The sequence below is a fragment of the Lampetra planeri genome, chromosome 47 (genome assembly GCF_965212315.1).
Source record: "Lampetra planeri chromosome 47, kcLamPlan1.2.h2, whole genome shotgun sequence".
In the NCBI taxonomy this organism is placed as follows: Eukaryota; Metazoa; Chordata; class Hyperoartia; order Petromyzontiformes; family Petromyzontidae; genus Lampetra; species Lampetra planeri.
The window spans coordinates 122,418-150,231 of record NC_136153.1 but is presented as its reverse complement, the minus strand read 5'-3'; the positions used below and the strand labels follow the sequence as shown (position 1 = coordinate 150,231).

The following is a 27,814-nucleotide window of genomic DNA, read 5'->3' as shown; positions in this document are numbered from 1 at the left end:
GTTGAGTTGGCGCAATGCTCGCCGTCGCCGGTGCGCGATGATTCTGTCGTCAGATAGCGCTAGCAGCTCGTCCGGTGGTCGCTGTTCCTCACTCTTGTCTTGGTTCCCAGCTGGTGCTGGTCGGTGTGTGCGGGTCGAACCCACGGCGCTCTCGCCGGCGCTCTCTTCCTCACGGGCGGCTGGTCAGGCTCTTTCCCCTGCTCCGTTCTCTCTCCTTGCTCACTCCGTGCCCTCGCCCTTGGCGTGCAGCGACCAGCTTCACACGGGCACCCGCTGGTGCCTCTCCCGCCCTTCAGGGCTGCGCTGGCTCAGGCTCTTTCCACTGCTCTGTTTTTTGTCCTTTGGCGGGCAGCTGCCAGCTTCGCGCTGGCATTCAGTGTTGCCTCTCCCACCCTTCCTTCAGGGCTTCGCCTTGTCGTTGCTCAACTTTCGTGCTCTTCACCCTTCTTCCAAGAGGGCTCTTGCTGTGAGCTGCTTGTCGCTGGCTGGATCACACACTCTCAAAACTTGTAAATTGTATTAGCACGCCTCTTACACAACTCTGATAGCTTAGTACAATACAACTTATCGCAATCCTCAATTCTGAAAGCGACTCAAAACATCAAGATAAATGTAGAATAAAACTTTCAGTGATACTCTGTCGGTTCATACCGAACTCAGCTCTTAACAACACATCGTCCCTTCTCTCTGCGAGACACAACACCCCGCACAAATGTGCGGCTGGGGGGGGGGAAATAGGTAACAAACTTTTTATTTGCCATGTGGATAGCTCCCATACTATACACAATGTAAAACTTATAAGAATTTACTTTTGTATTTTGGGTGGGGGGGGGGAGAAATGACAATGAAGTGTGTGGCGAGAATCGATATCTGGTGAGCGTTTGTGGTATCGATTAAACGGGAATAGGCAGATGCTAAAGAAATCTACAACCTTTCGATACCTTTGCGCAATTTAAAGAATCGAATCTTGGCACGCCAGCGTAAGTTTTTTTTCCACCGCGTGTTGTCTTTTATTTGAATTTTTATTAATGAGGTAATGATAAAAAAAAAAATTCATTTTAATGTTATTTTTTAAGTTTTGAGAAGTTTTTCAATATATTTTCCCCCGGGCAATGCCGGGTGCTTCCCGCTAGTACTGTTTAAATATTTAACACTGAAATCATACATAGTTACTTTTTTGTCGCGCACATGGTGCCGTTTGCCGGACTGATTACAGCCATTGGAGTGGTTTTGCCGGTCTCACCAGATCGGCCCGGGACCGCAGGATAATATTGGAAGCCGGATAATCGTGCTGGGGATAATCATGCTGGGGATAATCGATGATCAGCTGTAGTTGGTATCAGGGGAGTGGGGTTTTCACTAGCACCCTGTAATGGCTTTAACTTGCGTTGCATCATAAAACAAAATACTTTGCCGTTTGTGTTTTCCAGGTGAGCACAATGAAGTGCTTGCTGGAGCTGAAGCGCACTTTGCAAATCTTCTATCGGAACTACCGCAAGGACTGGAGGGTCGTGCATGCCACTGTGGGGCAGCTTTGTGTTGCCCAATTCAGCGCAGACCAGCAGTGGTACCGTGCCCAGATCATCGGTATGTGCGGAACCGGTAGTCACTAATGCCACGGATTGGCTTGGTACGTGGGGTTAATATTAAACGTGTTAGGGCATAAGCTATACAACTTATAAGGCTGAGCTATATAGCTCTTTTTCAGAAGCAACCTGGCTATCATAAATTATATCTCATCGTGTGGAAATGTATAGCAGCCAAATACTCTTAAATGCGTGATGTTGATTCTAAATGTGGAGGGGACAACCGGAGGATGCGGAGAAAAATTCACAGAACCACGGGGAGAACATGCCAACTCCAAATATACAGCTGGCGTCAGTGTCGGGATCGAACCCACGACTTCCTGTATACAAGGCGAGGAAGTTAACATCTTGCCACCTTGTATCCTAATATCTTTCATCTGAACTTTGATTTGGCTGTGTTCCGTAAGCTACCATATAGTATTTTAAATGCTTTTGTCAATCCGTTAATGTATCAGAGCCTTGTGCGCCATGTTAGGCCAAGGGGTTTGTTCCTCCATACTTCACTATTCTAGGGAATGGTGCAGTGGGACCGGACTGGATACATCACTCGCCACTTACAGACGTGGCCAAGGCTCCGGTCGCAGGTCTGCTGGGTTTACTACCCGGAGTTCCGTGCGTTAACCTCTCCTCCCCAATATGCTTCTCATGCAAATATGCTGACAAGCGTGCGATAACTTGATGTATTAGCATGTTTTCAATAATATTTTAAAGACAATAACTCAACTGCAAAATAAAACGGGTCTCTTAAATTCTTGTAAGAAAAACTGGCTTAGCGATTCTGTCGGGAGAGCGCTGTGTTCGCACGACAATGCTAAGCACTCCAAGTGCCAATGTGAGCGGCTGTTTGGCTCATCGGTGCGCTGGGGTTGATACATTGTTTCCGTGTGCTCGTGGAAATTAAACAGCCATTCTTCCTCTCCCCACTTTGAGAATTTAAATGTCGCTACCGTCACAGGTACACTGATGGATGTTGGGCGGCGAAGTGCTATCACTCACTCGTGCCTCACAGATAGGAGGGGACCTGGGTTCTGTTCCTGACTAGGGTGCCTCTGGATGTGAAATTTGTATGTTTTCCCCCTTTTTATGGATGGGGCTTTCCTCAAATTCCCTCGTTTTTTTCCATAGCTGAAAAAAACATGCACACTGATAAGTTGGGATTATTAATACCGCAAGATCTTGGCTAGTACCGATCTGGAAAATTATCTTGAGACTCGCTCAGGAGTTCCTGGGTGAACGAGCTGTGGTAGTAATCCATATGTTATAATGGATGTGTTTTTGTGAAAGTCCATTTTGCGACAGAGACTGGAGGCTGAACACAGTTTGTACTCGGCACGTCGGGGTTCCGAGTTAAGTAACTGTAGCAGATTACAGGACACGCCCTCAACTATTGCTTTAAAATAACATTAAAAAAAATCCTCTTTACATTCGAGAGAATACGGTAATTTAGAACGTGCGTAAAGCTTCTCTCTTAACTAAATGATCTAAGTACATTTTCTGGAGATGGTTTTAACACCAGGGCCTGAACTGGTCCTGAACCCACACTTTAAAAGCGAGCCCTGACCAGCATGGTAGGCTATTGGTCAAACAGTCCCAGTGATTGACAAAGAATTGGGGAGGCTTTCATCCAGCAGTGGAAATATAAAAGGGGGCTGTATATTAACTCTTACAATTTTTATTTATCTAATTATTTAACACAAAAAGTAGTCTAACATAGTAATTTTTTTCTTATTCTTTACTTAATGAGATCTCACATTGCGCGTTGTCCTGACAGAGCAATGGTTGTTAACCTTTACTGCAGCCTGCACCCCTTTGGTTCTCAATCGTAAAATAATATATAATGTTAATAAACGCATGGGGTTTGAAGAAACATAGTAGTTATACTTATGTGCCCATGCTTAATTTGTGTTTTCGATGATTTAACTTCTAAAAAAATCTGGCCATGTCTCGCATCCTCAGAAAGGGCATCTCGCACCCCCAGTTTAAAAACCACTGACGTAGATAGACATGGCTGGCTCGTGACTGCAAAGTTGGTGGTGCTGCTGTGCGTAACCCCTCCCCCCGTAGGTTTACCAGGCAAGGGAGATGTGGAGGTGAGATACGTTGACTATGGGAACACGGAGCGCACCTCGGTGTCCTGCATACGCAAACTGGACAACTCGTTTCTACAATTGCCAGAGCTGGTAATTAAAAAACTTGCATTTACCCAAGGTATAAACCTACTACACATGGCCCCATGGTACAGAGGACTGTACCAACAATCTGATGATAGCTTAATGTAATTACTGGCGAAACATCACGGTAGTCAAATTATAAATGTGGATTTACTCTCCAACACACCGGTGTGCTGAACTAGTAACTAATTGTCACGTTTTGTTTACGTCACAAACGTTACTAATAGGCTGTGTCGGGTGGTGGCGGGTTAACCTCTTATAAATGATATTGGTCGCGAAAGCCTACTCGTTAAACTGACCTCACTGTTTATTTGGAGAAATATCACATACGGCGGTATTCCGAGAGTCTGTTTAGGTTCTTAGGTTTTTTCGGTAAAGTCACGTAGGTAAAACATCAAAATGAATGAAAATAAAATAAAATAAATTAAAATAAAAAATCACGACGTTTCGGAGGCAACACAAGTCTCCGTCATCAGGTGGGACCGTCACAGCCAGATTAGCTGCATCAAGTGAGGCAATGATTCAAGATGTAATCCCTTAAAAGCGAGTTGAGGGGGGGAGGAGAGGGAGGGGGGAGCTCATCAGACTATGGTAGCCAATGAATGGAACGTATCGGGAGGGAGGGGGGGCGAGGCCAAAAGGGTGGGCGACGGCGTGCAAGCGATTGTGCGCAAGCGGCTAATTACTGCACACGCCAACACAATGGAGCGATTATGCGCAAGCGGCCAACTGTCGCACACGCCAACACAATGGGCAGAGAGGGGGAGGGAAGCTCTAATACACATGCAGCTAATCTGGCTGTGACGGTCCCACCTGATGACGGAGACTTGTGTTGCCTCCGAAACGTCGTGATTTTTTATTTTAATTTATTTTATTTTATTTTCATTCATTTTGATGTTTTACCTACGTGACTTTACCGAAAAAACCTAAGAAGATGATTCCTTGCAGTCACGAAAGCTTCAAATCTAGAATAGTCTGTTTAGGTTTTCAACAATCGATGCCCGTGAGGCAAGAATTAACATTTAAAGGGTCAGAATCTCTGCATGGCTCTCCTGCAGTGTCTAGAGCAGCATTGAGGAATGCGCTCACCCTTGTATTGTGTAACTTTCCTGAAACACACCGCACATTGTCTAGGATGACCAAGTGGCTAAAGAAATGAGGCCCCCAGTAGGACACGGCTCTTTTAAGATTGTGATCCTAAAGGTCAAGGGTGCCGCGGTGGTTAGAAGATGTTAATTACCTCGCCTGGTATGCAAGAGGTTGTGAGTTCAATCCCGACCCTGATGACGCTTGTTGTATATATTTGGAGTTTGCATGTCTCTCTCTCCGTGTTTGCGTGGATTTTTCTCTGAGTCCCTCCTGGTTTTCCCCTCCACATTTAGAATCAACGACACAGCGTTTAGAGTATTTGAGCTGCTTTCCATTTCCATGTGATAAGTCAGCCGCTTTGAGCTATCATTTGTGATAGCTAGGTCCCTTCTGAATAAGAGCTGTATAGAACAGTGAGCCTTAAATGGTAAAATTAGAAATAGTTTAAATATATATAATTTTTTCAATTAGAGGTGTTTTAAATATGTGAGAAGAGAAAGGCCTTTTTGCCAATACCCAACTACCCTGTATTGCTTCTGCCAGCTACCTCCACCCCCGTCGTTGTTGCATTGTCTGTTGTGACAATCGGCTGCGTGTGGGAATGTGTGGCGATGCCCCACGTGGCGCTGTGCTATCCAGGCGGTGCCGTGCTCTCTGGCGGACATCCATGCAGACGGAGAGTGCTGGACGGTGGCGGCCGTGGAACGCTTCCACCAGATAGTGGACAACAAACACCTGTGGTCTTTGGTTACCAGTGTGTAATCCATAGCAACGTATTGCTTGGCTCTACTTGAACATGACATGCAGTACACTCACCACTTGAACCTGACATGCAGTACACTCACCACTTGAACCTGACATGCAGTACACTCACCACTTGAACCTGACATGCACTCTAGATTTGAAGTTTTCTTGACTGCAGGGATCCATACTCTTAGGTTATTTCGGTAAAGTCACGTACAGTGAGGGAAAAAAGTATTTGATCCCCTGCTGATTTTGTACGTTTGCCCACTGACAAAAAAATGACCAGTCTATAATTTTAATGGTAGGTTTATTTGAACAGTGAGAGACAGAATAACAACAAAAAAATCCAGAAAAACGCATGTCAAAAATGTTATAAATTGATTTGCATTTTAATGAGGGAAATAAATATTTAACCCCCTCTCAATCAGAAAGATTTCTGGCTCCTATGTGTCTTTTATACAGGTAACGAGCTGAGATTAGGAGCACACTCTTAAAGGGAGTGCTAATCTCAGCTTGTTACCTGTATAAAAGCCACCTGTTCACAGAAGCAATCAATCAATCAGATTCCAAACTCTCCACCATGGCCAAGACCAAAGAGCTCTCCAAGGATGTCAGGGATAAAATTGTAGACCTACACAAGGCTGGAATGGGCTACAAGACCATCGCCAAGCAGCTTGGTGAGAAGATGACAGCAGTTGGTGCGATTATTCGCAAATGGAATAAACACAAAAGAACTGTCAATCTTCCTCCACCTGAGGCTCCATGCAAGATCTCACCTCGTGGCATTGCAATGATAATGAAAACGGTGAGGAATCAGCCCAGAACTACACGGGAGGATCTTGTCAATGATCTCAAGGCAGCTGGGACCATAGTCACCAAGAAAACAGTTGGTAACACACTACGCCGTGAAGGACTGAAATCCTGCAGCGCCCGCAAGGTCCCCCTGCTCAAGAAAGCACATATACATGCCCGTCTGAAGTTTGCCAATGAACATCTGAATGATTCAGAGGACAACTGGGTGAAAGTGTTGTGGTCAGATGAGACCAAAATGGAGCTCTTTGGCATCAACTCAACTCGCCGTGTTTGGAGGAGGAGGAATGCTACCTATGACCCCAAGAACATCATCCCCACCATCAAACATGGAGGTGGAAACATGCTTCGGGGGTGTTTTTCTACTAAGGGGACAGGACAACTTCACCGCATCAAAGGGACGATGGACGGGGCCATGTACCGTCAAATCTTGGGTGAGAACCTCCTTCCCTTCAGCCAGAGCATTGAAAATGGGTCGTGGATGGGTATTCCAGCATGAAAATAACCCAAAACACACGGCCAAGGCAACAAAGGAGTGGCTCAAAAAGAAGCACATTAAGGTCCTGGAGTGGCCTAGCCAGTCTCCAGTCCTTATTCCCATAGAAAATCTGTGGAGGGAGCTGAAGGTTCGAGTTGCCAAACGTCAGCCTCGAAACCTTAATGACTTGGAGAAGATCTGCAAAGAGGAGTGGGACAAAATCCCTCCTGAGATGTGTGCAAACCTGGTGGCCAACTACAAGAAACGTCTGACCTCTGTGATTTCCAACAAGGGTTTTGCCACCAAGTACTAAGTCATGTTTTGCAGAGGGGTCAAATACTTATTTCCCTCACTCAAATGCAAATCAATTTATAACATTTTTGACATGCGTTTTTCTAGATTTTTTTGTTGTGCTGTATCTCACTGTTGAAATAAAGCTACCATTAAAATTATAGACTGATCATTTCTTTGTCAGTGGGCAAACGTACAAAATCAGCAGGGGATCAAATTATTTTTTCCCTCACTGTAGGTATAAATGAAATCACGACGTTTCGGGCGCAACACAAGCGTCCGTCATCAGGTGGGACAACCACAACAAGAAACAATTGCTGAAGTGGGCAAAAGGGCTGCTGCAACAAGAGGCCATATAGGCAAGAGAAGGGGGGGAGGAGCCAGGGAGGAGAGACAGGGAGGGTGGGGGTGTGGGGTAGGGGGAGTGGAGGACACAAGCAAAAAATGCCGGGAAGGGTGGCGGGGCTGGGAGTGGGAGGGTTAGGAAACTGCAGATGCGGATATATACATCTCCAGTTTCCTAACCCTCCCACTCCAAGCCCCGCCCACTTCCCCTCCCCACCCCGGCATTTGTTGCCGTGCTTGTGTCCGCCACTCCCCCTACCCCACACCTAGGCCTCGGCAAGGTAAGGTAAAAGGTAAAAACAACGAGCCTACCTTTACCCTACCTTTTACCTTACTACAATACAATCTCTCTACCATTACCTTTTACCCTTTATCTAGGTAAGGTAAAAAGCAACGAGCCTCCCTTTACCCCACCTTTTACCCTTACCCCATACAAATGACAGGGTAATTACTGGGGTACTACACATGAAAAAAGTTTATAACGGTACATGCTAGGTAGAGCGCTTTATACATATAGAATACTCTCGATTCCAATTTTACACGCTTTCTTTGAACTCTGTTGTTGTCGTTGTTGTATGCTTAATCTTGTAACTCAATTTTAACCCACTTCCCAATGTGGTATCGACTGCAAACTTGGTATACTTATGTCATACTGGTGACAACACTATATTCTATCATGAAAAATATGTTTTTAAACATTCTTTTTTATATGTTATTTTTCGGCTTGGGTCTAATTGTCCACGGTCAACTGACGTTGGCTGTAATTGGCCACGGTCCCTTACGTTATGGCAAGCTTTGGGGCCACTTCCTGGAGTCGTGCAGTTCTGCCATTACTCGTACATTTCAATAAAGCGTGTTTTTAAAAAGTTTTTTAAAAAATATTACTTATTAAATGGAGGCTACGGACTGCGCCACGGAGCTTTTAGTGGTTAACAAGGTACCGTATTTACCGGGTAATACTTCGCGCTACCTTTAACCGACCGGGTAATTCTTCCGAGCTACCTTTACCCTACCCTTTACCTTACCCCTTGGCATGTCGACACCTTTACCCTTTACCTTTACCCTTTTACCCAGTAAAACTAGTAAATTACCTTACCTTGTCGAGGCCTACCCACACCCCCACCCTCCCTGTCTCTCCTCCCTGGATCCTAACTCTCTCACTCCCAGCCCCGCCCACTTCCCCTCCCCACCCCGGCATAAAATGCCGTGCTTGTTGTAGTTTCACTTTCATTTATTTGGTATAGCCCTATGAGCCATTCGGCTCTTGAATCGGGTGCAACCGCAACAAACAAATAAGTATAACCCGTAAAAACAAAGTTTTTCACTATAAATCCTTTATACGCGTGGCAGCGAACTTAATATAAAGGATTTAAAAATATATTCGCCTGTGGAGGACGCGGGGATCGATCCCGCAACCTTTGGCATGGGAAGCGAGGGCGCTACCAACTGCGCTACTCCGCCACGGCCTGTGGAGGGGTTACGCTCTGGGCTCTTATACTGTGACGTTCAGCCAAAGCCATGAATGAGTTCTATTTGAATATATGTAAAATAAATTTTTTTTGCCTAAAAAGTGTAAAATTTTTGAAATATTTTTTTCACGAACATTAATTGTCTCGCACAACGAGTCTGTGTGGAAAATGTCAGCTCGATTGGATTACGGGAAGTGGGTTAAAAAACGACCGAAAGATTTGCACGGTCGTAAGCAAGCAAGCAAGCACGCAAGCAAGCAAGCGAACTTAATATAAAGGATTTAAAAACAAAAACATGAACAAGAAAATATCTTAAAAGTGTCTTGCTTGTAGCCTCCACTCCCCCTACCTCACATCCCCACCCTCCCTGTCTCTCCTCCCTGGCTCCTCCCCTCCTTCTCTTGCCTATATGGCCTCTTGTTGCAGCAGCCCTTTTGCCCACTTAAGCAATTGTTTCTTGCTGTCGTCCCACCTGATGACGGACGCTTGTGTTGCACCCGAAACGTCCTGATTTATTTTATACCTACGTGACTTTACCGAAAGAACCTAAGAGTATGTGACAGCAGTGCGCTCACCACTTGAACGTGACACGCAGTGTGCTTATCACTTGAAAGTGACAGCAGTACACTCACCATGTGTAATTATACGTATAATGATGATTTAGAATTATAATCATACATTATCTTAATTATCTTAAGAAGTTACCTGTCCTGCAGTTTTTGTCCTGCCTGCTTTTTTCCAATAATTGTGACTGCTGAAACCAATCTAATGTCTTGCCTCATGCCTGTCAATTTAGCCTGCATCGTCTCCTGCTTTTGCTTGTTATATGTCCCAATCATTGAGTTTTTTCTGGCTTCCCTTTCAGACCGAGAAACTGTAGCTGTCATCTCAACCCCAGTTAATATTTAACCTTGACCTTGGAATATTCATTACATTCCTTAGTTGGGTCCAGGATATTTCTCTTGTTCACACCTGTTCCGTCTTTGCTATGAGGTAACAGTCCTTCTGTGTGACCAGATGTTTTTAAACTCCTGTCTTCTTCCCCGTTGTGTGATGTGTGTGTGGTTGTTGTGTCGTCGTCCAGATAACAGAAGTGGCAATCACGTGTCCATGCACCTCTTTGTTGAACCGGCCCAGTTGTTGAGCAAGATACTGGTGGATGAGGGCTTCGCTCAACATCTTGGACTCTGGTATGGACTTTGGGTGCAAATGCCATCGCCCAACGCGGACGCGAAGCCTCTCAGCAGTACCTCAGCCCCCACCAGCCGACAGTGCTGGCTTTTCTTCTCATCGCCACTTGGCAAGATCAGTGTTACGCAATTTATCATAAAATTACGGCTCTGAGGAAAACGGTAGAAACGTCACACACCGGGAAAAACTCCCAAGCCGCACTTGAGCAAGCTGGGAGGTTTCTCGAAATGTATTCATAAATAAGTATCTTTAGCACAAATCTCTGACCTGAACATTGTTTGCATACTAATCTCATCTTTAAGGAATTTATATAGTGCCTTAACTAAGGCACTTTACAATTAAGTAACAATGGGACAACAACGTATTAATGTAATGGTGGAGATGAGGTGAATTAAATAGATGAGAGGAAGCAATGGGGAGCTAATCTGTGATGATGCGGGAATTTGGTGAAAGCAAAATTGGTGGCAGTCAATGATGATGCATGGATTGAATTAATGGGACAATGAGTGAAAGCCATATGAGAATATGAAGAGGGAAAAGTAATGGTGGTGGTTAAGAGGGGGAGATAAAGGGGTCGAGGGGTGTGCTATTGAACAATAAGTGTGAGTTTTGAGTGTGGAGCAGAGGAAAGTATGCACTTGCAATTTTGAAACTTTACTTATCTGTTGGGTGGAATTCTGTGAACCTGTTTTCTTGGATGCCACATCCTCTGCTAAGGTGCTTTTTCTCATTTTTTACATTTTGCTGTTCTGGCAGAATTCCATTCATTTGAATGGCGATACAGGACTTGCCATTGAAATGAATGTGGATGCTATGGATGGGTTCCTGGATTGTCTGGACATAATCCCCATTCATGTCAAGGCTAAATTAGCACCAAATTGACTTAAAGCTTTCGTGACTGCAGGAATTAATATTATTTGGGTCTTTCGGTAAAGCCACGTAGATGAAAAAAATAATCTAAATAATAACAATATCACGATCTTTCAATAGCAACACAAGTAATCGTCTTCAGGCGACATCTGTGATTTATAATTGAACAATTAGGACTTTGCCTGTCTTACACCTTACGTATTTTTTGTATTTTGAGCTTTGAGTTGCTCTGGAGCTCTCGTGCACTCAAGTGTGTCTGTTTGTGTGCCTTAAACAACACCAACAACGGCAACAAACAGTGATGCACCGAGACTCAAGATGTTGGAAATTTCGAGGAAACAAATCTATACAGTCGTGTTCTATAATGTGATGGTAGTTACGTTCCTGAAGAACACCGGGTTATGGAAAAATCACGTTATAATAACAACCGTTGATTCTATGGGAATTAAGGGATTGTATTTATAATCGACAAAGTTGCGTGCAAAGCGAGACATATTTGGGAAAGAAACAGTCCACGATCACACGTGAGATGCATGCAGGCTGAATAAAGACTGAGGCGTGTGGGTAGCATCAGAAAGCATCCAGCAGCATCCCAATGCCTTGTGTGATGATGTAGTTCACTCGATCGCTTTACATGCAATTCGCATCCGCGTTATAAAATATGAATGTGGAATGAAAAACCGGAGGACCCGGAGGGAACATGCATCGCGTTGTATCCAATCCGCATTATGAAAGAAACACGCGGCGTTACAGGAGTACACGGACTGTTACCAGTGTATTTTATTCGCGACTTGTAGAGCGTGGGGTGTTTATTCCTTTGGGTTACCGCAGCTCGGTGTCCATGGAGGAGTTGAAGTTGGCGAAAGAAAGAGCGGCGGTGCAGGCGGACGTGCCGGAGGGGCCATGTAGCGTAGAGGCTGCGGCCGTGTGTTGGTCGGACCGAGCTCGCCGCGGCAGGACGACACCGACGACGCCAACTCACGCCTTCGTCTCCTTCATCAGGTCCCCCGCCTCCTTCTATCTGCAGCCCGATGAAGCGCTCAGAAATTTCCTACCCACGTGAGCATCACCGTTCGGCTCGTCTCCGTGTGTGCGTGCGCGATATTGCGTGGTGACGTGTTTATTGCGTTTCTCTTTTTCCTATACGAACTGCTATAAACCTACACACCCACTCACTAACTCACTCACCCACCCAACAACCCACCCACTCTCACTGCGACCCACTCAATCTCTAACTGAACAACTCATCCAACCAACAACTCATTCACCCAGCCCCTCACCTACTAACCCAACCACCCACCACCCACTCACCCACCTACCTATGCACTCAACCACCCACTCACCCAACTGTAAACTAAAATTTAACTATTTTCATTTTAAATGTTGACTTAAAGCTTTCGCGACTGCAGGAATTCATATTCTTTGGGTCTTTCAGTAAAGTCACATAGAAAAACATAAAATACAAAAACTACGACTTTTCGATCGCACAACACAAGCAATCGTCATCAAGGGGAAAAAAGGGGGAAAGCTGCTAAGGCAGGCTGTATTAAAGGTTTGAAATGTGTGTAGCCCAAGGTTCATAAACGAAGTGGGTGGGGCTAGTGATGTTAAGTGAGAAATTTGCATGTTAATGTAAGATCGGAGGGCAACTTCCACGCCGAGGATGCGGAGGTGGCTATTGTAATGTGAGATATTAGCATGTTAATGTAGGTGTCATCAGGAGGAAAAAAGAGGGGGAATGCTGAGGCAGGCTGTTTTAAAGATTTAAAATGGGTGTAGCCCAAGGGTCATAAATGAAGTGGGCGGGGTTAGTGATGTTAAAGTGAGAAATTTGCATGTTTATGTAAGATCGCAGAGCCGTCACCACGTCCAGGACGCGAGTGGTGGCTGTGTTAGTGTGAGACATTTAACCTGTTAATGTCAAATCAGAGAGTCGAAAATAACAACTAGCATCAGAAGGTAGGATGGTTACATCACAACCAGTTATGACTTAAACTGGTTAATAACGTCCTTCCAATGATTGCTCAGTTTGTACCCATCTTCTCAGTTGAAATTGTGTCTGTGTCTATATATCTGGATGGCTTCATGAACGAATCTTTGTTGATAGCCAGTGGGTTTGCAAAGTACCTTCGTCTTGGAGAAATCTATTTTGTGTGAGCCCACCGCATTAAAACAATGATCAGCCACAGCCGAGGTATTGATCCCACTGTGTTTCAGATCTGCCTTTGTTTTCACGAACAGTGTCCGAGACATGTCGCTTTGTTACCCCAATGTAACAGCTGTCGCAGACACAGCTTAGTTTGTAGACACCGGGGTATTGCATGTCAGGGATTACATCCTTCACAGATGTAATCAAATCACGAATTGTATGTACTGTGTTGAATCGTACCTGGATCTTGTGTTTGCTCATGATTTTGGAAATATTTTGGTGACCCCTGCTATGTATGGCAAGGTGATGGTTTTGATTGGGTCCTCATATGGCTCTTTCTCAGCGGTTGGGGTAATAGCTTTACGGATTGTGTAGTCTGAATATGCATTCATCTTGAGAGCTTGGTGTTCGTGTTCCAGTTCACTGGCTCGGTGATGATGGTCGGAAATACATCGAGCTCGTTGGTGTAAAGTTTTGATGACGAAATTCTTCTGCGATGGATGTTGGTGGGAGTCAGGTTTTAGGTAGGCATCCGTGTATGGGTGGCTTTCCTGTAGAGAGTGTCCCATTGAGCCATCTGGTCTCTTTTCGATTAAAACATCCAAGAATGGTAACTTCGATTTAAAGCTTTCGTGACTGCAGGGATTCATCTTCTTGGTTCTTTCGGTAAAGTCACGTAGAAGGGAAATAAAATAATAATAAAAATAAAACATGACAAAATAATTCTCACGACGTTTCGGCCACAACGCAAGCAGCCGTCCTCAGGTGAAGAACAGGTCTGTCGGAAAAACAGCGTCTGAATGGGTAATGGTAACTTGCCATCCTTTTCCACCTCCATGGTTAATTTGATAGCTGGGAGTATGGAATTGATGTGGTTGAAGAATTGGTCCAGAGCTGGTAGACCATGTGGCCAGATGACGAATATGTGTCATCTACGTACCTCTTCCACAAGGATGGATGTAGAGTGGATGCCTGGATGGCATCTGTCTCAAATTTTTCCATGAAAACATTGGCTACAACTGGAGATAAGGGAGAATCCATTGGGATACCTTCAACTTGTTTGTAGAATGTTCCATTCCAGGTGAAGTAAGTGTTGGTGAGGCAAATCTTCAATGATTGCCAGTTTGTAGGTGGGTGAGTCAATGGGGGAGACGAAAGGACTGAGAGGTGTTCCTTTATGGATTTTTGGTAAGCCATACAATCTGGGTGGTCTAGCAAGTTCCTGTGCCCAACACCATTGCAATCATTGAAGATTTGGTCCAAAATTTGTGACCTGATCCCATTTGTGAAGGACAAAATTCCTGACATGCAATATCCCGGCATCTACAAACTAAGCTGTATCTGCGGCAGCAGTTACATTGGGGAAACTAAGCGACATGTCTCGGACCGTGTTCGTGAACATAAGGCAGATCTGAAACACGGTAGGACCAATACCTCGGCCGTGGCTGATCATTGTTTTAATGCCGTGGGCTCACACGAAAATAGATTTCCCCAAGACGAAGGTACTTTGCAAACCCACTGGCTATTAAAGATTCATTCATGAAGCCATCCAGATATATAGACACAGACACAATTTCAACCGGGAAGATGGGTACAAACTGAGCAATCATTGGAAAGACGTTATTAACCAGTTTAAGTCATAACTGGCTGTGATGTTTCCATCCTACCTTCCGATGTTCGTTGTTATTTTTGACTCTGATTTTACATTAACAGGTTAAATGTGTCACACGCAGCCACCGTCGCTCACGTCCTCCACCTGGCGGCGGCTCTGCGATCTTACATTAACATGCTAATCTCTCACATTACAATTGCCACTTCTGCGCCCTCGGCGTGGAAGTCGCCCTCCGATCTTACATTAACATGCAAATTTCTCACTTTAACATCACTAGCCCCGCCCACTTCGTTTCTGACCCTTGGGCTACACCCATTTCAAATCTTTAAAACAGCCTGCCTCGGCAGCTTTCCCCCACTTTTTTCCTCCTGATGACGATTGCTTGTGTTGCGATCAAAATGTGATACTTTTTTGTAAAAAAAAATTGTTCTACGTGACGTTACCGAAAACCCCCAACAATATATTTTAATTTTACCATGTAAGTGCCCACTGTGCAATATAGCTCTTTTTAATAAGCAACCTGGCTATAAACTATTGTTCAACGAACGGCATTATCAGGTGTAAATTTATTGTAGCCAAATACTCTTAAGGCATCTTGATTCTAAATGTGGAGAAAAAGACCGGAGGACCCGAAGAAAATTCCATGCGACCGTGGGGGGAGAAAGACATGCAAACTCCAAATATACAGCAGGTGTCAGGGTTGGGATCGAACCTACGACCTCCTGTATACAAGGCGAGGTAGTTAACATCTTGCCACCGTGGCACTATACTGCCGGCCACCGTCCAACATTCACAAGATTCAGCAATTCCCTTGGTGGCCCCGCAGAACACGCTGTAGATAAGCTTTAGAGGGCGGGCACACAGTACCCACAGTGCCCACGGTGTTCACCCCCTGCCCACAAGTTTCACCCTTCCCTACCCACAAGCCTCATCCATCACCACCCCCTACTCACAATCCTCGTCTTTCCATACCTCTTATCCACAAGCCTCACGCCTCTCCACCCCCTACCCACAAGCATAGGGGCATCACACGCGCGGGCGCCATGCAGGCAGGCCCAATACATAGCAGCAGTGCTCAGGATTGTTTCATCAGATCTCCAGTAAGTCTGCGCTCCGGCTAAAATTGTAGATCGCGGCACAGACAGCCGAGTTAAACAGAAGCGCCTGCGATTGCTCTACATTGAGTGTTAACAGCCCATCGCCATTCTGAGCACACGTGGGGAAGCGTGCTCGGCAATGGTGGAGCCAGGATTTTCAGGTAGGGGGGGCCCTCCAGCAATGAAAAATTATATGAGTTGTTAGTAAGTAAGGACTTGTCCCTTGCTTTTTATTTGACGTGTGTGCGGCGATGGCGCAGCCATCGATCAAGGGTCGAATTCGAACCGTGTGTGATCGGCATCGCGCTCGCTGAAGCTATGCCTTTAGGGAAGTCGTGTACTGTATACGCAACTGCGCACAATTCTGTGAGTCACTTATAACTGCTTTGCCGTTACTTATTCCCAATTATGGACTCAGACTATTGTCCTATCATCTCAAAGAGTCCCTGGCATGTAATAATATGCTTCACAGTAGCAGTGGGGGTCGCAAAATGCCGATTTATTACGAATAAACCCCAATGATCCGATCGTTGACAGCCCTGACCACGAGGGACGTGGCTCGTTCGGATTGCGCGGCAACTCGCGGAAGCAAGCTTTCACTCGAGCGGCGTTGCGACTCGTCAGGGCCGCTCCGTGTCAATGACCCGCGGTGGTCTCGACTATTGCCCAGAACTCTGTGCCTCGATTGGCCATGCAGAGCCAACGCCCTCCAAAACGTTGACCTGCAGCATGTTGCGTGGCCGAAAGAGAATTGCTGAATGTTACGAGTAATGTTGGACCGGTGGCCCGCGGTATGGACTAGAGAAACAACTTTTCCATTCATGAACATCTTAACTCCTGTTTTATTGCCAGAAAGGGTAAAACCTATTCTTATCCTTTATACTTCGATGCAGGCAAAAAGGTCCCATGATACATTTTTTACAGAAATGACCAAACTCCTCCCCAAGTCTTCGTAATGCTGTGTGTCATTGCTTTGTGCAGCAGTGCCACCACATGGAGTGCGGTGGCTTTTTATCATGCGCGGACATCGTGTTGCGCCCTGTGTGTGCGGGGTGTGCAGTCTGAAGGAAATGCTGGAGGAGCGTTTTGGTGGGAAGCCGCGGCCACTCTGCCCTGAGCAAGCGGCGGTCCCGACGCAAGGGGCAGTGCCAGCGCAGGCTTCTGGCGCTGATCTTGCCGAGGGCTCGCTGTGCGCTCTGTACAGCGCAAACCATTGCACCTGGGCCAGGGCCCAGATCCAAAGCCTCCGTCCTGAGGGTCAGATTCAGGTCTGTTCCCTTAGTCGAGTTGACGTTTAAGTTCGCGCTGGGCAATGAGTTGATTGAAACCTAGATGTAGCAGACATGTCACTTTTGTCACCAGGCCTTTTAGCTGCTTTGCAACCAAGGTTTTTTCTGTTCCCGCATCTCCGATTTAGCACGTTTGGCTACGTACGGTGTGAAAGAAGTTCAACATACATATTAGTACGTTTTTTACCCCAGGCAGGCCTCAGTTGAGTCGACTCAGTTTAACACGTAGGCTCTCACGACCATTATCTATAATGTTTGTCACGTAAACAAAACGTGCTAATTCGTTACTAGTTCAACACACTGGTGTCTTGGAGCGTAAACCCCAAACATTTACAATTCCAGTAAGATGTTTTGCCAGTAATTACAACTTGCATCATCAGGCGACAGCCAGAGTTGTGTTTCGCTCTTCGAGAGATACATGTGATGTCGTCGCTTGCGAGGCAATCGGGTACGAAGGCCAGAGGGGGGGGAGGTTAATAAATGCATATAAATTACATATCCAATACCAGTTGGGTTATTCAAAGGGTAAACAACATACATTATACTCAATTTGCATTTTACTGCAAATTCCATAATTTGCAGTAAAATGCTTCCAGCGTTCAGATAGTTGCCCAGTACCGGTTACGTTGCTATGGAGTGTTGTAGGCTGAAGCATTCACGCATCACCTCTGTGTGACCGACTGTCCGTCGGCCCTTCTCGCTATGGTGGGGATCGCAGCAACTTGAAAAGGCGATCAAATGTACATGAGGGATTCTAGATTTGAAGTTTTCGTGACATGAGGGGTTGGTATGATGTCCTATTGCTATTTGGCACTTACCCTGGAAAAAACAGGCGTGTGTTTATCGAAGGATTATTCAATATTCAGCCAAAAAGAGATTGTTTATTTCAGTAGACTCTTGATTTTCCACGCTAATGACAGGGAGGATGGCCGGAGATAATTCAAAATCGTGGATAATCCAAAAATATCTACATTCTGTGGATTTCTGTCAAAAACCACTAATGTCTAGGGGTATAAGTTATCTTCTTGGTTCTTTTGGTAAAGTCACGTAGAAGGGAGATAATAAAATAATGAAAATAAAATAATAAAATACAATTCTCACGACGTTTCGGCCATAACGCAAGTAGCCGTCCTCAGGTGAAGAACAGGTCTGTCGGAAAGACAGCGTATGAATGAACACCACCAAGCTTGGCAGTGTATATTTAAGCTGGGTTAGGGGAGGAAGGGGCGCCTTGACAAAGGAATTTGCATATCAACAGAGGAATTTTGCATATTTATGGGAAATGCAGATATGGGATTAGTCACTACTTGTGGAATGCGTAGGAGAGGGGGGGGGGGTTTCAAAGTCATATTATGCCCGTGCATTATGTAGGATTAGCAGCAACAAAGGGAGGAGGTAGGGTTAGCAGTAATAAAGGGAAGGAATTTTAATAGTAAGGAGTTGCAGCAGCCAAACCACCACATAAAAAACTAAAATATAATCTACATCAAAATCATCAATATACTTAATATACTCTCCAATAAGCTGAGCTACTAACAGTAAGTCATACATTACAATTCTATCTCGTAAAAAATATTAACGAATCTCTAATGGTTCGTTCATGAGGCGATCCACATATACAAACACAGAGACAATTTCAACCGAGAAGATGGATTCTGGCTCAGCAATCATTGGAAGGACGTAATAAACCATTTTGAATCTTAACTGATTGTGTTCACGTTTACGGTGACTTTCAGACCGCAGTCCACTCACTGGCATTGACTATATATCTTTTGTATTCTCCGCAGGGAATGGACTCCAAGTCTCCTTTCACCACTCTCCCATTGACATATTTTGTTGCTTCCTTTTAGTACCTTTCACGTGACGGTCAATGGTATAGTGTTTTGCAAATTGTATAATAATAAATAGTATAAAAGTGTAATGTTTAATATAATGTATAAGGTAATATATGGTATCGTAATTGTATAGTGAATATACAGCAGTGTGGTATACAGTAGGGTGGGTAGAATAATACATAGTGTAATATTAAAATGTATAGTCTAAGGCAGGGGTCCTCAAACTACGGCCCGCGGGCCACATGCGGCCCGCCGAAGACATTTATCCGGCCCATGGTCACTAATTGGGCTGCTCTTGTGAGCACTAATTGGGCTGCGCTGGTGAGCACTAATTGGGCTGCGCTGGTGAGCACTCATTGGGCTGTGGTGGTGGGCACTGATTGGGCTGCGGTGGCGAGCACTGATTTGGCTGCGCTGGTGAGCACTGATTGAGCTGCGGCGGTGGGCACTGATTGAGCTGCGGCGGTGGGCACTCAATGGGCTGCACTGGTGAATGGTTCAATGGGCCAATTGACTGGACTTGCCCCCCAGGCCTAAGGCTCCCAGCCCTCCCCTGGCTGCGCTTGACTGGCTCTCCCTCCCTCAGCTCCCTCACTTACCCCTCGGCTCCACTCCCAGTGATATTCCTGTGTGCTGGGGATGTAGATCCCCAGCACACGCACCGCTGAGTAAATGATAGAGGGGTAATAACAGAGTGATCTCTGATCTCTGGAGGGGCTGCCTGCTGTTTTCCCGTGCTGGTCAGTGACAGACAGCCAAGGAGTAGGAAACCCAATTTAAATGACAGTAAGTGCATTTATATTCTGATTGCTATTCAGTTGTATGAGGCTATATGTTGTATGTTGTGTAAGCCCCGGTTCATACTGTTGCGATCTCTGAGCAGTGCGAGTTCAGCCATATGCTTGTATGGCTGAACTTGCATTAGATTCGGAGGAAAAAAGGCACATGTGCCTTCTTTTTTCCTGCAGTGGAATCGGATCGCATGGGTCTTCTCCCCCATGCGATCAGATTCCTATGCGAGTTCGCAGATCGCACTGCGATCTGTGAACAAAACTGCAGGTGTAATTAACTTTTTAATGGCACCCGCACCAGTGTGAGCCTGGGGTAAAAGCGGAGTTCCCCCAATCAGACTGCATTGATGGGCAGTGCAGTCTGTATGTCTCTGTGTGGGCAAAGCTATTGCTGGTATATTGTTTTTGTAGCACTGTATATATATTGGTATTTTACTAATAGCAATTTTGACTCCCTAGGAAACAATGATGTCAAGAAAGAGAAAAATTGACTCGGAGTGTAGGATATTCAAAGAACAGTGGACTTATGATTACTTTTTCATGCAGTACAAGGAAAGAGCTGTGTGTCTGATATGCCAGAATATAGTGTCTGTGTTCAAAGAATACAATTTACGTCGACACTATGAAACTCAACATAAAGATAAATATGATTGCTTGGTCGGAGAAGTGAGAAAAGATAAAATATTAAAACTGAAAAATACATTAACAACTCAGCAAAATACTTTTGTGAAGCAGAAGCAGCTAAATATTTCATCACTGCGAGCAAGTTTTCAAGTTGCCAAGCTAATAGCGTGCACTGGCAGACCATTCGTGGAGGAAGAATTTGTTAAAGAATGCCTTTCTGTTGCCAAAGAGATGTGTCCAGAGAAGGCCGATTTATTTAGTACAGTGAGTCTTTCAGGACCTACAATTACACGGAGGATTGAAGAAATGGGAGACAATTTGCATCAGCATTTGCAAAACTCCACAAAAAAACTTTCCTATTTTTCCTTGGCACTCGACGAAAGCAATGATGTTCGTGATTCTGCACAACTTCTAATTTTTATTCGTGGGACGAATGACTATTTCGAAGTCACAGAAGAGCTTGCTGCACTGCAAAGCATCAAAGGAACAACTACAGGAGAGGATATCTATAAAAAGGTTTGCCAAACTGTGAATGTCTTCTTGGTTCTTTCGGTAAAGTCACGTAGAAGGGAAGTAATAAAATAATAAAAATAAAACATAATAAAATAATTCTCACGACGTTTCGGCTACAGCGCAAGCAGCCGTCTTCACCTGAAGACGGCTGCTGCACCTGAAGACGGCTGCTTGCGTTGTAGGCGAAACGTCGTGAGAATTATTTTATTTTATTATGTTTTATTTTTATTATTTTATTACTTCCCTTCTACGTGACTTTACCGAAAGAACCAGGAAGATGAATCCCTGCAGTCACGAAAGCTTTAAATCGAAATTTAAACTGTGAATGGTTTGGAGCTGAACTGGGCTAAACTAGCCAGTGTGACAACTGATGGTGCTCCTAGCATGGTGGGGTCTAAGAAATGAGTAATTTCTCGCATTAACCAAGAGATGGACAAACATAACCATTCTCATCCAATAGCCATACACTGCCTCATCCACCAACAAGCGCTGTGTAGTAAATCACTGAAGTGGGACTCTGTTATGAAAATTGTGGTATCTTGTGTTAACTTCATTAGAGCTCATGCACTAAACCACAGACAATTTCAGGAATTTCTGTCTGAGCTAAATGTTGACTATGAAGATGTTCTGTACCACACAGAAGTCCGTTGGCTGAGTCGAGGGAGAGTTTTGACACGTTTCTATGACTTCCACAGATTACAGCTTTTCTGCTTTCAAAAAACAAAGAAGTACCAAAGCTCAATGATGCAGAATGGAAATGGCACCTTGCCTTTCTGACAGATGTAACAGAGCTACTCAACAGTTTCAATGTGCAACTTCAAGGAAAGGGGAAGCTCATCTGTGATATGCAATCACATGTCAAAGCATTTGAAGTAAAATTAGGCCTCCTCATCAAACAAGTGAAGGAGGAAAACTTCTGCCATCTCCCCACAACTCAAAATCTGTTAGCGGAAAAACCATTGGTTACATTCCCAAACAAAACATGTGTGGATTCACTGGAAAAATTACCAAAGGAGTTCCAATTTAGATTTAAAGAGCTTCATCTCCATGAACAGGACATACAGCTTTTCCGTAACCCATTTTCTATTGACATTGAAAATGTGGATAAAATTTACCAAATGGAACTGGCTGAACTGCAGAATTGTGACTCTGAAAGACGCATTCAAGTAAAGCAGCCTTCATAATTTCTATGCATCTCCTCCCCTCTGAGACATATCCTCATTTCAGGAACCATGCACTTAAAATGGCAACCATCTTTGGCAGCACTTATGTCTGTGAACAGACTTTTTCCAGAATGAAACATTTGAAATCTCCAACCAGATCTAGACTAACGGATGCATACTTGCATCACTTGTTACGACTAGCAGTGACAAATATGGAACCGGACATTGACCATCTCATTAGCCAAAAGCAGGCCCATAGTTCCCATTGAAATACTGGCAAGTTTGTTGATTTAACTTTACTTGTTCTTCATTTTAAATATTGTATTTGTTCCCGTTTTGTTTCTTCACTTCAAAATAAGATATATGCAGTGTGCATAGGAATTTGTTCATAGATTTTTTTAACTATAGTCCGGCCCTCCAACGGTCTGAGGGACAGTGAACTGGCCCCCTGTTTAAAAAGTTTGAGGACCCCTGGTGGTGTATAGTAATGCAGTATATCATTTAATGTTGGGTTTGTCTATAGCAGTATATAGTACGGGGTAGATCCGTGTGATGTAAGGAAAAAGTTTAGCTGGAGGCAAATTTTTTTTTGCGACATAGAATTGTAATGTATGACTTACTGTTAGTAGCTCAGCTTATTGGAGAGTATATTTAGTATATTGATGATTTTGATGTAGATTATATTTTAGTTTTTTTATGTGGTGGTTTGGCTGCTGCAGCTCCTTACTATTAAAATTCCTTCCCTTTATTACTGCTAACCCTACCTCCTCTCTTTGTTGCTGCTAATCCTACATAATTCACGGGCATAATATGACTTTGAGACCCCCCCCCTCCTACGCATTCCACAAGTAGTGACTAATCCCATATCTACATTTTCCATAAATATGCAAAATTCCTCTGTTGATATGCAAATTCATTTGTCAAGGTGCCCTTCCTCCCCTAACCCAGCTTAAATATACGCTGCCAAGCTTGGTGGTGTTCATTCAGACGCTGTCTTTCCGACAGACCTGTTCTTCACCTGAGGACGGCTGCGTGCGATGTGGCCGAAACGTCGTGAGAATTGTATTTTATGTTTTATTATTTTATTATCTCCCTTTTACGTGACTTTACCGAAAGAACCAAGAAGATGAATCCCTGCAGTCACGAAAGCTTTAAATCGATGTATAAGTTATGTTTAAGTAAAATAATGGAGTTAATGAATATAACTAAATTTGTAAAACTCATTCTTGGTTCTTTTGATAAAGTCACATAAATAGAAAACAAACCAAAAAAATGAAATTGAAATCTAATTTAAATAACAAATTAATAATTAAAAAAACATACATTTTAAATAATAAAAGCAAAACGCCACGATAAAAATAGTGAAATAAAATTTTAAATCCGAAATAAAAAGAAATTAAAAATAATAAAAGCAAAAAACCCACGGCGTTTCGATCGCAACACAAGCGGTCTTCAGCAGGCAGAGAGAAAAGAGGGGGCAAGCCTCCAAATGTAGTTGCTTATAAGGGTTCCAAAGTGAGTGGGCGGGGGAAAGAGTTGCGTAAGCAACACGAGCTGTGGAAGCAGCGCGCTAATGCAGGAGCAAAACAAAGGGGGAGTTGGGCGGAGGTGAGCTTGTGCAGAGCAAATAGCATGGGTGGGGCAGCCAGCGTTAATGTAGGAGCAGACAATGGGGGGGGGGGAGAAGAGGACAGAGACAGGGGAAAAGAGAGGAGGGGGTAGAGATGGGGTGGGGGGGGCATTGCACCTCACTGCACCCATCCACACTGCTGACGGGAGAGGTTGGCAAGAAAAAACATAAATCAAGTCATGACCCAAAGTTGTTGATGACATCTTTCCAATGATTGCTGAGTTTAACGCCGTCATCTCGGTTGAAATTGTCTGTGTATATGGATGGCTTCGTGAACAAATCTTTGTTGATAGCAAGTCGGCTTGCAAAGTTCCATCGTCTTAGATAAATCAATTTCATGTGAGCCAGCCGCATTAAAGTAATGATCAGCCACGGCAGAAGTATTGGTCCTGCAGTTTTTCAGATCTGCCTTATGTTCACGAACACGGTCCAAGACATTTTGTTTGGTTTCCCCAATGTAACTGATGCCGCAGATACAGCTTAGTTTGTAGACGCCGGGATATTGCATGTCAGGAATCTTGTCCTTCACAGATGGGATTAGGTCACGAATTTTGTGCACTGTGTTGAATCGGACCTGGATCTTGTGTTTGTTCAAGATTTTGGAAATCTTTTTGGTTATCCCTGCTATGTAAGGTAAGGTGATGGTTTTGATTGGATCTTCAGATAGCTACTTCCTCACTTTTTCTTGTTTTTTTCGGTAAAGTCACGTAGAAGGGAAGTAATAAAATAATAAAAATAAAACATAATAAAATGAAACAATTCTCACGACGTTTCGGCCACAACGCAAGCAGCCGTCCTCAGGTGAAGAATGAGACACTTCAAGCTAGGAACTTACATATAAGCTGGGTTGGGGGTGGTAGAAGAGCGCCTTAACAAAAAGAATGTGCATATCAAGATGAGTTTAGCATATATGTAGGGCTGTTACAGAGAGCCCGTTATGCATGGCAGCCTATGGTAAACAAGCACAGTGGGCGGGGCTACGTCAGTGCACGGGCAGGTGCCCTCTACGACGTCCGCGCTTCGGACGTTACGATCCCCCGGGGCCCCACCCCTCAGGGAGGGGGGTGTATAAAAGGGGAATGTATCGGGGGGCTCGGGAGTGATGTTTAGCTAAAGAAGAGGAGGCGGAAGACGTCTGAGATAGAGCCCTGGACTCCCCCTGGTACGCCGTCCTTATCAGGACCGCGCAGGCTCGAGCCAGTGGCGTGGTACCAGAGCCAGTGCTGGTCTGGACTCTGGGTACCGGGCCCGACTGACCAGTGTCGGGCCAAGATAGCCTCCCCTAGCCCATTAGTGGAGGACTCAGAGGCAGGCTAAGGTTAGCCTAGAGGTGTGTCCTCAGATAGACGGGTGAGGGGGCCGATACCCCCTCAATTGTGTATGTCACAAAGTTGGTATTCAAATAAACAAGTGTGCCTCCAACTCCGGTGTCAACGAGTCATAAGCGTTACTACATCTGGCGTCAGAAGTGAAACAAAGTACGAACATGGATACACGCCGGACGACTCGAGTCGGAGTACCAGGAGCGGAGGACACCGCTGCAGTTGGAGAGCCCGAGACGGCTGAAGATGCCATCGAGCAGCCGGGGCTGGGTGCATCCACGCCACAGCAGCTGGAGGAAGGGGAGCCGTCGACGGAGGGGCTGAGGCAGGCGCACGCGAAGCTGGCCGAGCTGCTGTACGCCGCAGCCGCCATGCTCGATAACATCACACGGCTGGGGGCTGCGGGACCGCCACGAGGCGACAGCAGCCAACGACCACAGCGCCTTCCCGCCATTTCAACGGAGCAACATTTTGAAACTCCCGCCATCGCCGCAGCTGCTGTTGAGGGCGTGGCCGCTCTAAGCATCGCGTCCAACGGCGGGAGTACAGTACCTGCCGCGTCACCACGGGTGCGACCGGCGATGCCATCGCTGCTTCGGGCCGACGCTGAGTCGAGTGAGGGAGACGAGGGAGCGCGATCGTCCTCTGCAGCTGCTGCCTTACATCAGCGACTGCCGCCGCTCAAAGAATTTGTGGGCGAGGAGGGCGACTGGGGCGGCTTCCAGCGGCGCTTCCTCGCTCACCAGGAGATGGCACAGTGGACAGACGCCGAGGCTCTCCGAGCACTGCCAGCACTCCTCGACAGCGACGCCCTCGCCACACTAACATCGGCAACGAAGGAGAGGCGTTCCACGCTGCGGAAGGCGATGCAAGTGCTGTCCGCTGTGTATGGGCCACCATCGGACTGTCGTCAACTCTTTTACGATCGCCAGCGGGGGACGAAGGAGTCGCCCCTGGCGTACCGTACAAGCCTCCTGGCGCTGGCAAAGGAAGCCTTTCCACGAATGGACGACGAGGGGATCGACGCCATGGTGACAGAAAAGATACTTTTGCTGGCGGACGACTTAGACATCGTCATTGTCGCACAGGACGATGCAGAAATGTGCTCCCTCCAAGCGGCCCGTCTCCTCCACGCAAACCTGTCCTCTCAACGACGGAAGGCCAGCAAGGCGGCGAGCGGGCGCGCCGTCGCTGCGGCCACCCTCCCGGCGGAAGAGGTTTGCGCCATCAACCATCGACGGCAGCACGGAGCGGGAGCGCGGGGGGACCGGGCCGGTTCAAGCCATCTACAACGTCCATCGTCGCCACCAGCGCTTCCACGCTGCTACAACTGCGGCATCCGGGGCCACGTCGCCTCGGGGTGCCGCTCTCCTCGGCAGCGCGGGACGACACCTCAACGGGACGCCGGCCCTCGTCACAAGCTCCACCATCATAATCCGGCGAGTCGCGGCACCCCTCACGTTTGGCCCACGCACACGCCCGTCGCACACTTAAACACCGCAGCGAAGGGGGGGCCAATATCGCGTACCATGGCACCAACACGCACCGCTCTGGGTACTCACATTGAACCCAGCCAGTGGTCCGTGTTGGCCCATCGGGTTGTAGCCGCGTCGTCGGGGTCGTCGGCCGTTGTGGGTCACATCGATGGGGTGGAGGTTCGCATCTTGGTCGATACAGGAGCATCGGCGACCATTATTTCGGAGTTGATTTATAACATTCTCCCTGCCCAGAGCCGTCCTTTGATGCCTGTTAATGTGCCATTCTTTGCTGCTAACGGGGGTTCACTTGGCATCATCGGACAAATTCGAGCCCAAATTTGTGTCGGGGATATTAAATTATCTGGGCCGATTTTTGTTTCCTCCTCGCTGGCGGTTCCGTGCCTGCTGGGGACGGATTTCCTGGCCAAAATGCCGATTAGGATATTAATCGACCAGGGATGCATTGAGCTCCCATCGGGCCGACGCATGGCGTTTTTGCCATCCCCCGCTACGAGCCGGACGGCGTTCGCGACGGTGCCGGCGTTCGTAGATAGAACGGTGCGCGTTCCTCCGGGGGCGCAAATGTTAATTCCTTTGAGACTTCGGCGGCCCTTCGCTAAGGGCATTGGGGCTCAAGGGGTTTTGCTGGGACCGTCTAGGGCCGGGGTCAGTGGACCTAATTTACTCCCGGCCCAGACCATAGTGAGAGGGGATGGAGAACCCTTCATCGCGGTCCTCAATGTGGGCTCGCAGACGGTGGTGGTCCCACAGGGGACCGTGCTTGCTCACGCAACGCCGGTGCCCTGTGAGGAACCCGTCGCGAGTCATGTCGGCGCTGCCCCTGCACCGCGACCACATTCAGACAGCGATGAAGGGTGGCTCGAGGCGCTTTGCGCGGGATCGACGGACCTGTCAAATTTAGAGCGCCAACGTCTTAAGACACTACTGAGGGAATTTTCCGACGTTTTCAGTCGGGATAAATACGATTTGGGCTGCACTCATCTGCTGCGTCACCATATTGATACGGGTGACAGCGCGCCAATACGCCAAAATCCTTTTCGGTTGAGTCCCGCCGAAAAGGACCATGTCAAATCGGCTGTTGATGACATGCTAGCCGCCGACATAATTTCTCCCTCCAACAGCCCTTGGGGAGCGCCGATCGTCCTGGTTAAGAAGCAGGACGGTTCGTTGCGGTTTTGCGTTGACTTTCGGCGCCTTAATAAAATTACGGTTGCCGACGCATACCCGCTCCCACGGATGGACGAAT

General features: G+C 46.2%; 1 protein-coding gene and 1 long non-coding RNA gene across 3 annotated transcripts in view; one reads left to right on the top strand and one right to left on the bottom strand.

Moving 5' to 3' along the window:
• Positions 1–27,814, top strand: part of LOC144733457 (uncharacterized) — a 186,333-nt gene that overhangs the window by 72,487 nt on the left and 86,032 nt on the right. For both annotated transcript variants that reach the window (XM_078615365.1, XM_078615364.1), the window contains exons 11-16: positions 1,431–1,587; positions 3,651–3,766; positions 5,486–5,600; positions 10,068–10,173; positions 11,876–12,103; positions 16,963–17,170. In XM_078615365.1, coding sequence (XP_078471491.1) covers positions 1,431–1,587; positions 3,651–3,766; positions 5,486–5,600; positions 10,068–10,173; positions 11,876–12,103; positions 16,963–17,170 — 930 coding nt within the window. The remainder of the gene's footprint in view (positions 1–1,430; positions 1,588–3,650; positions 3,767–5,485; positions 5,601–10,067; positions 10,174–11,875; positions 12,104–16,962; positions 17,171–27,814) is intronic.
• LOC144733459 (uncharacterized) overlaps positions 1–27,814 on the bottom strand; it is a 52,512-nt gene that overhangs the window by 12,822 nt on the left and 11,876 nt on the right. The window lies entirely within an intron of this gene.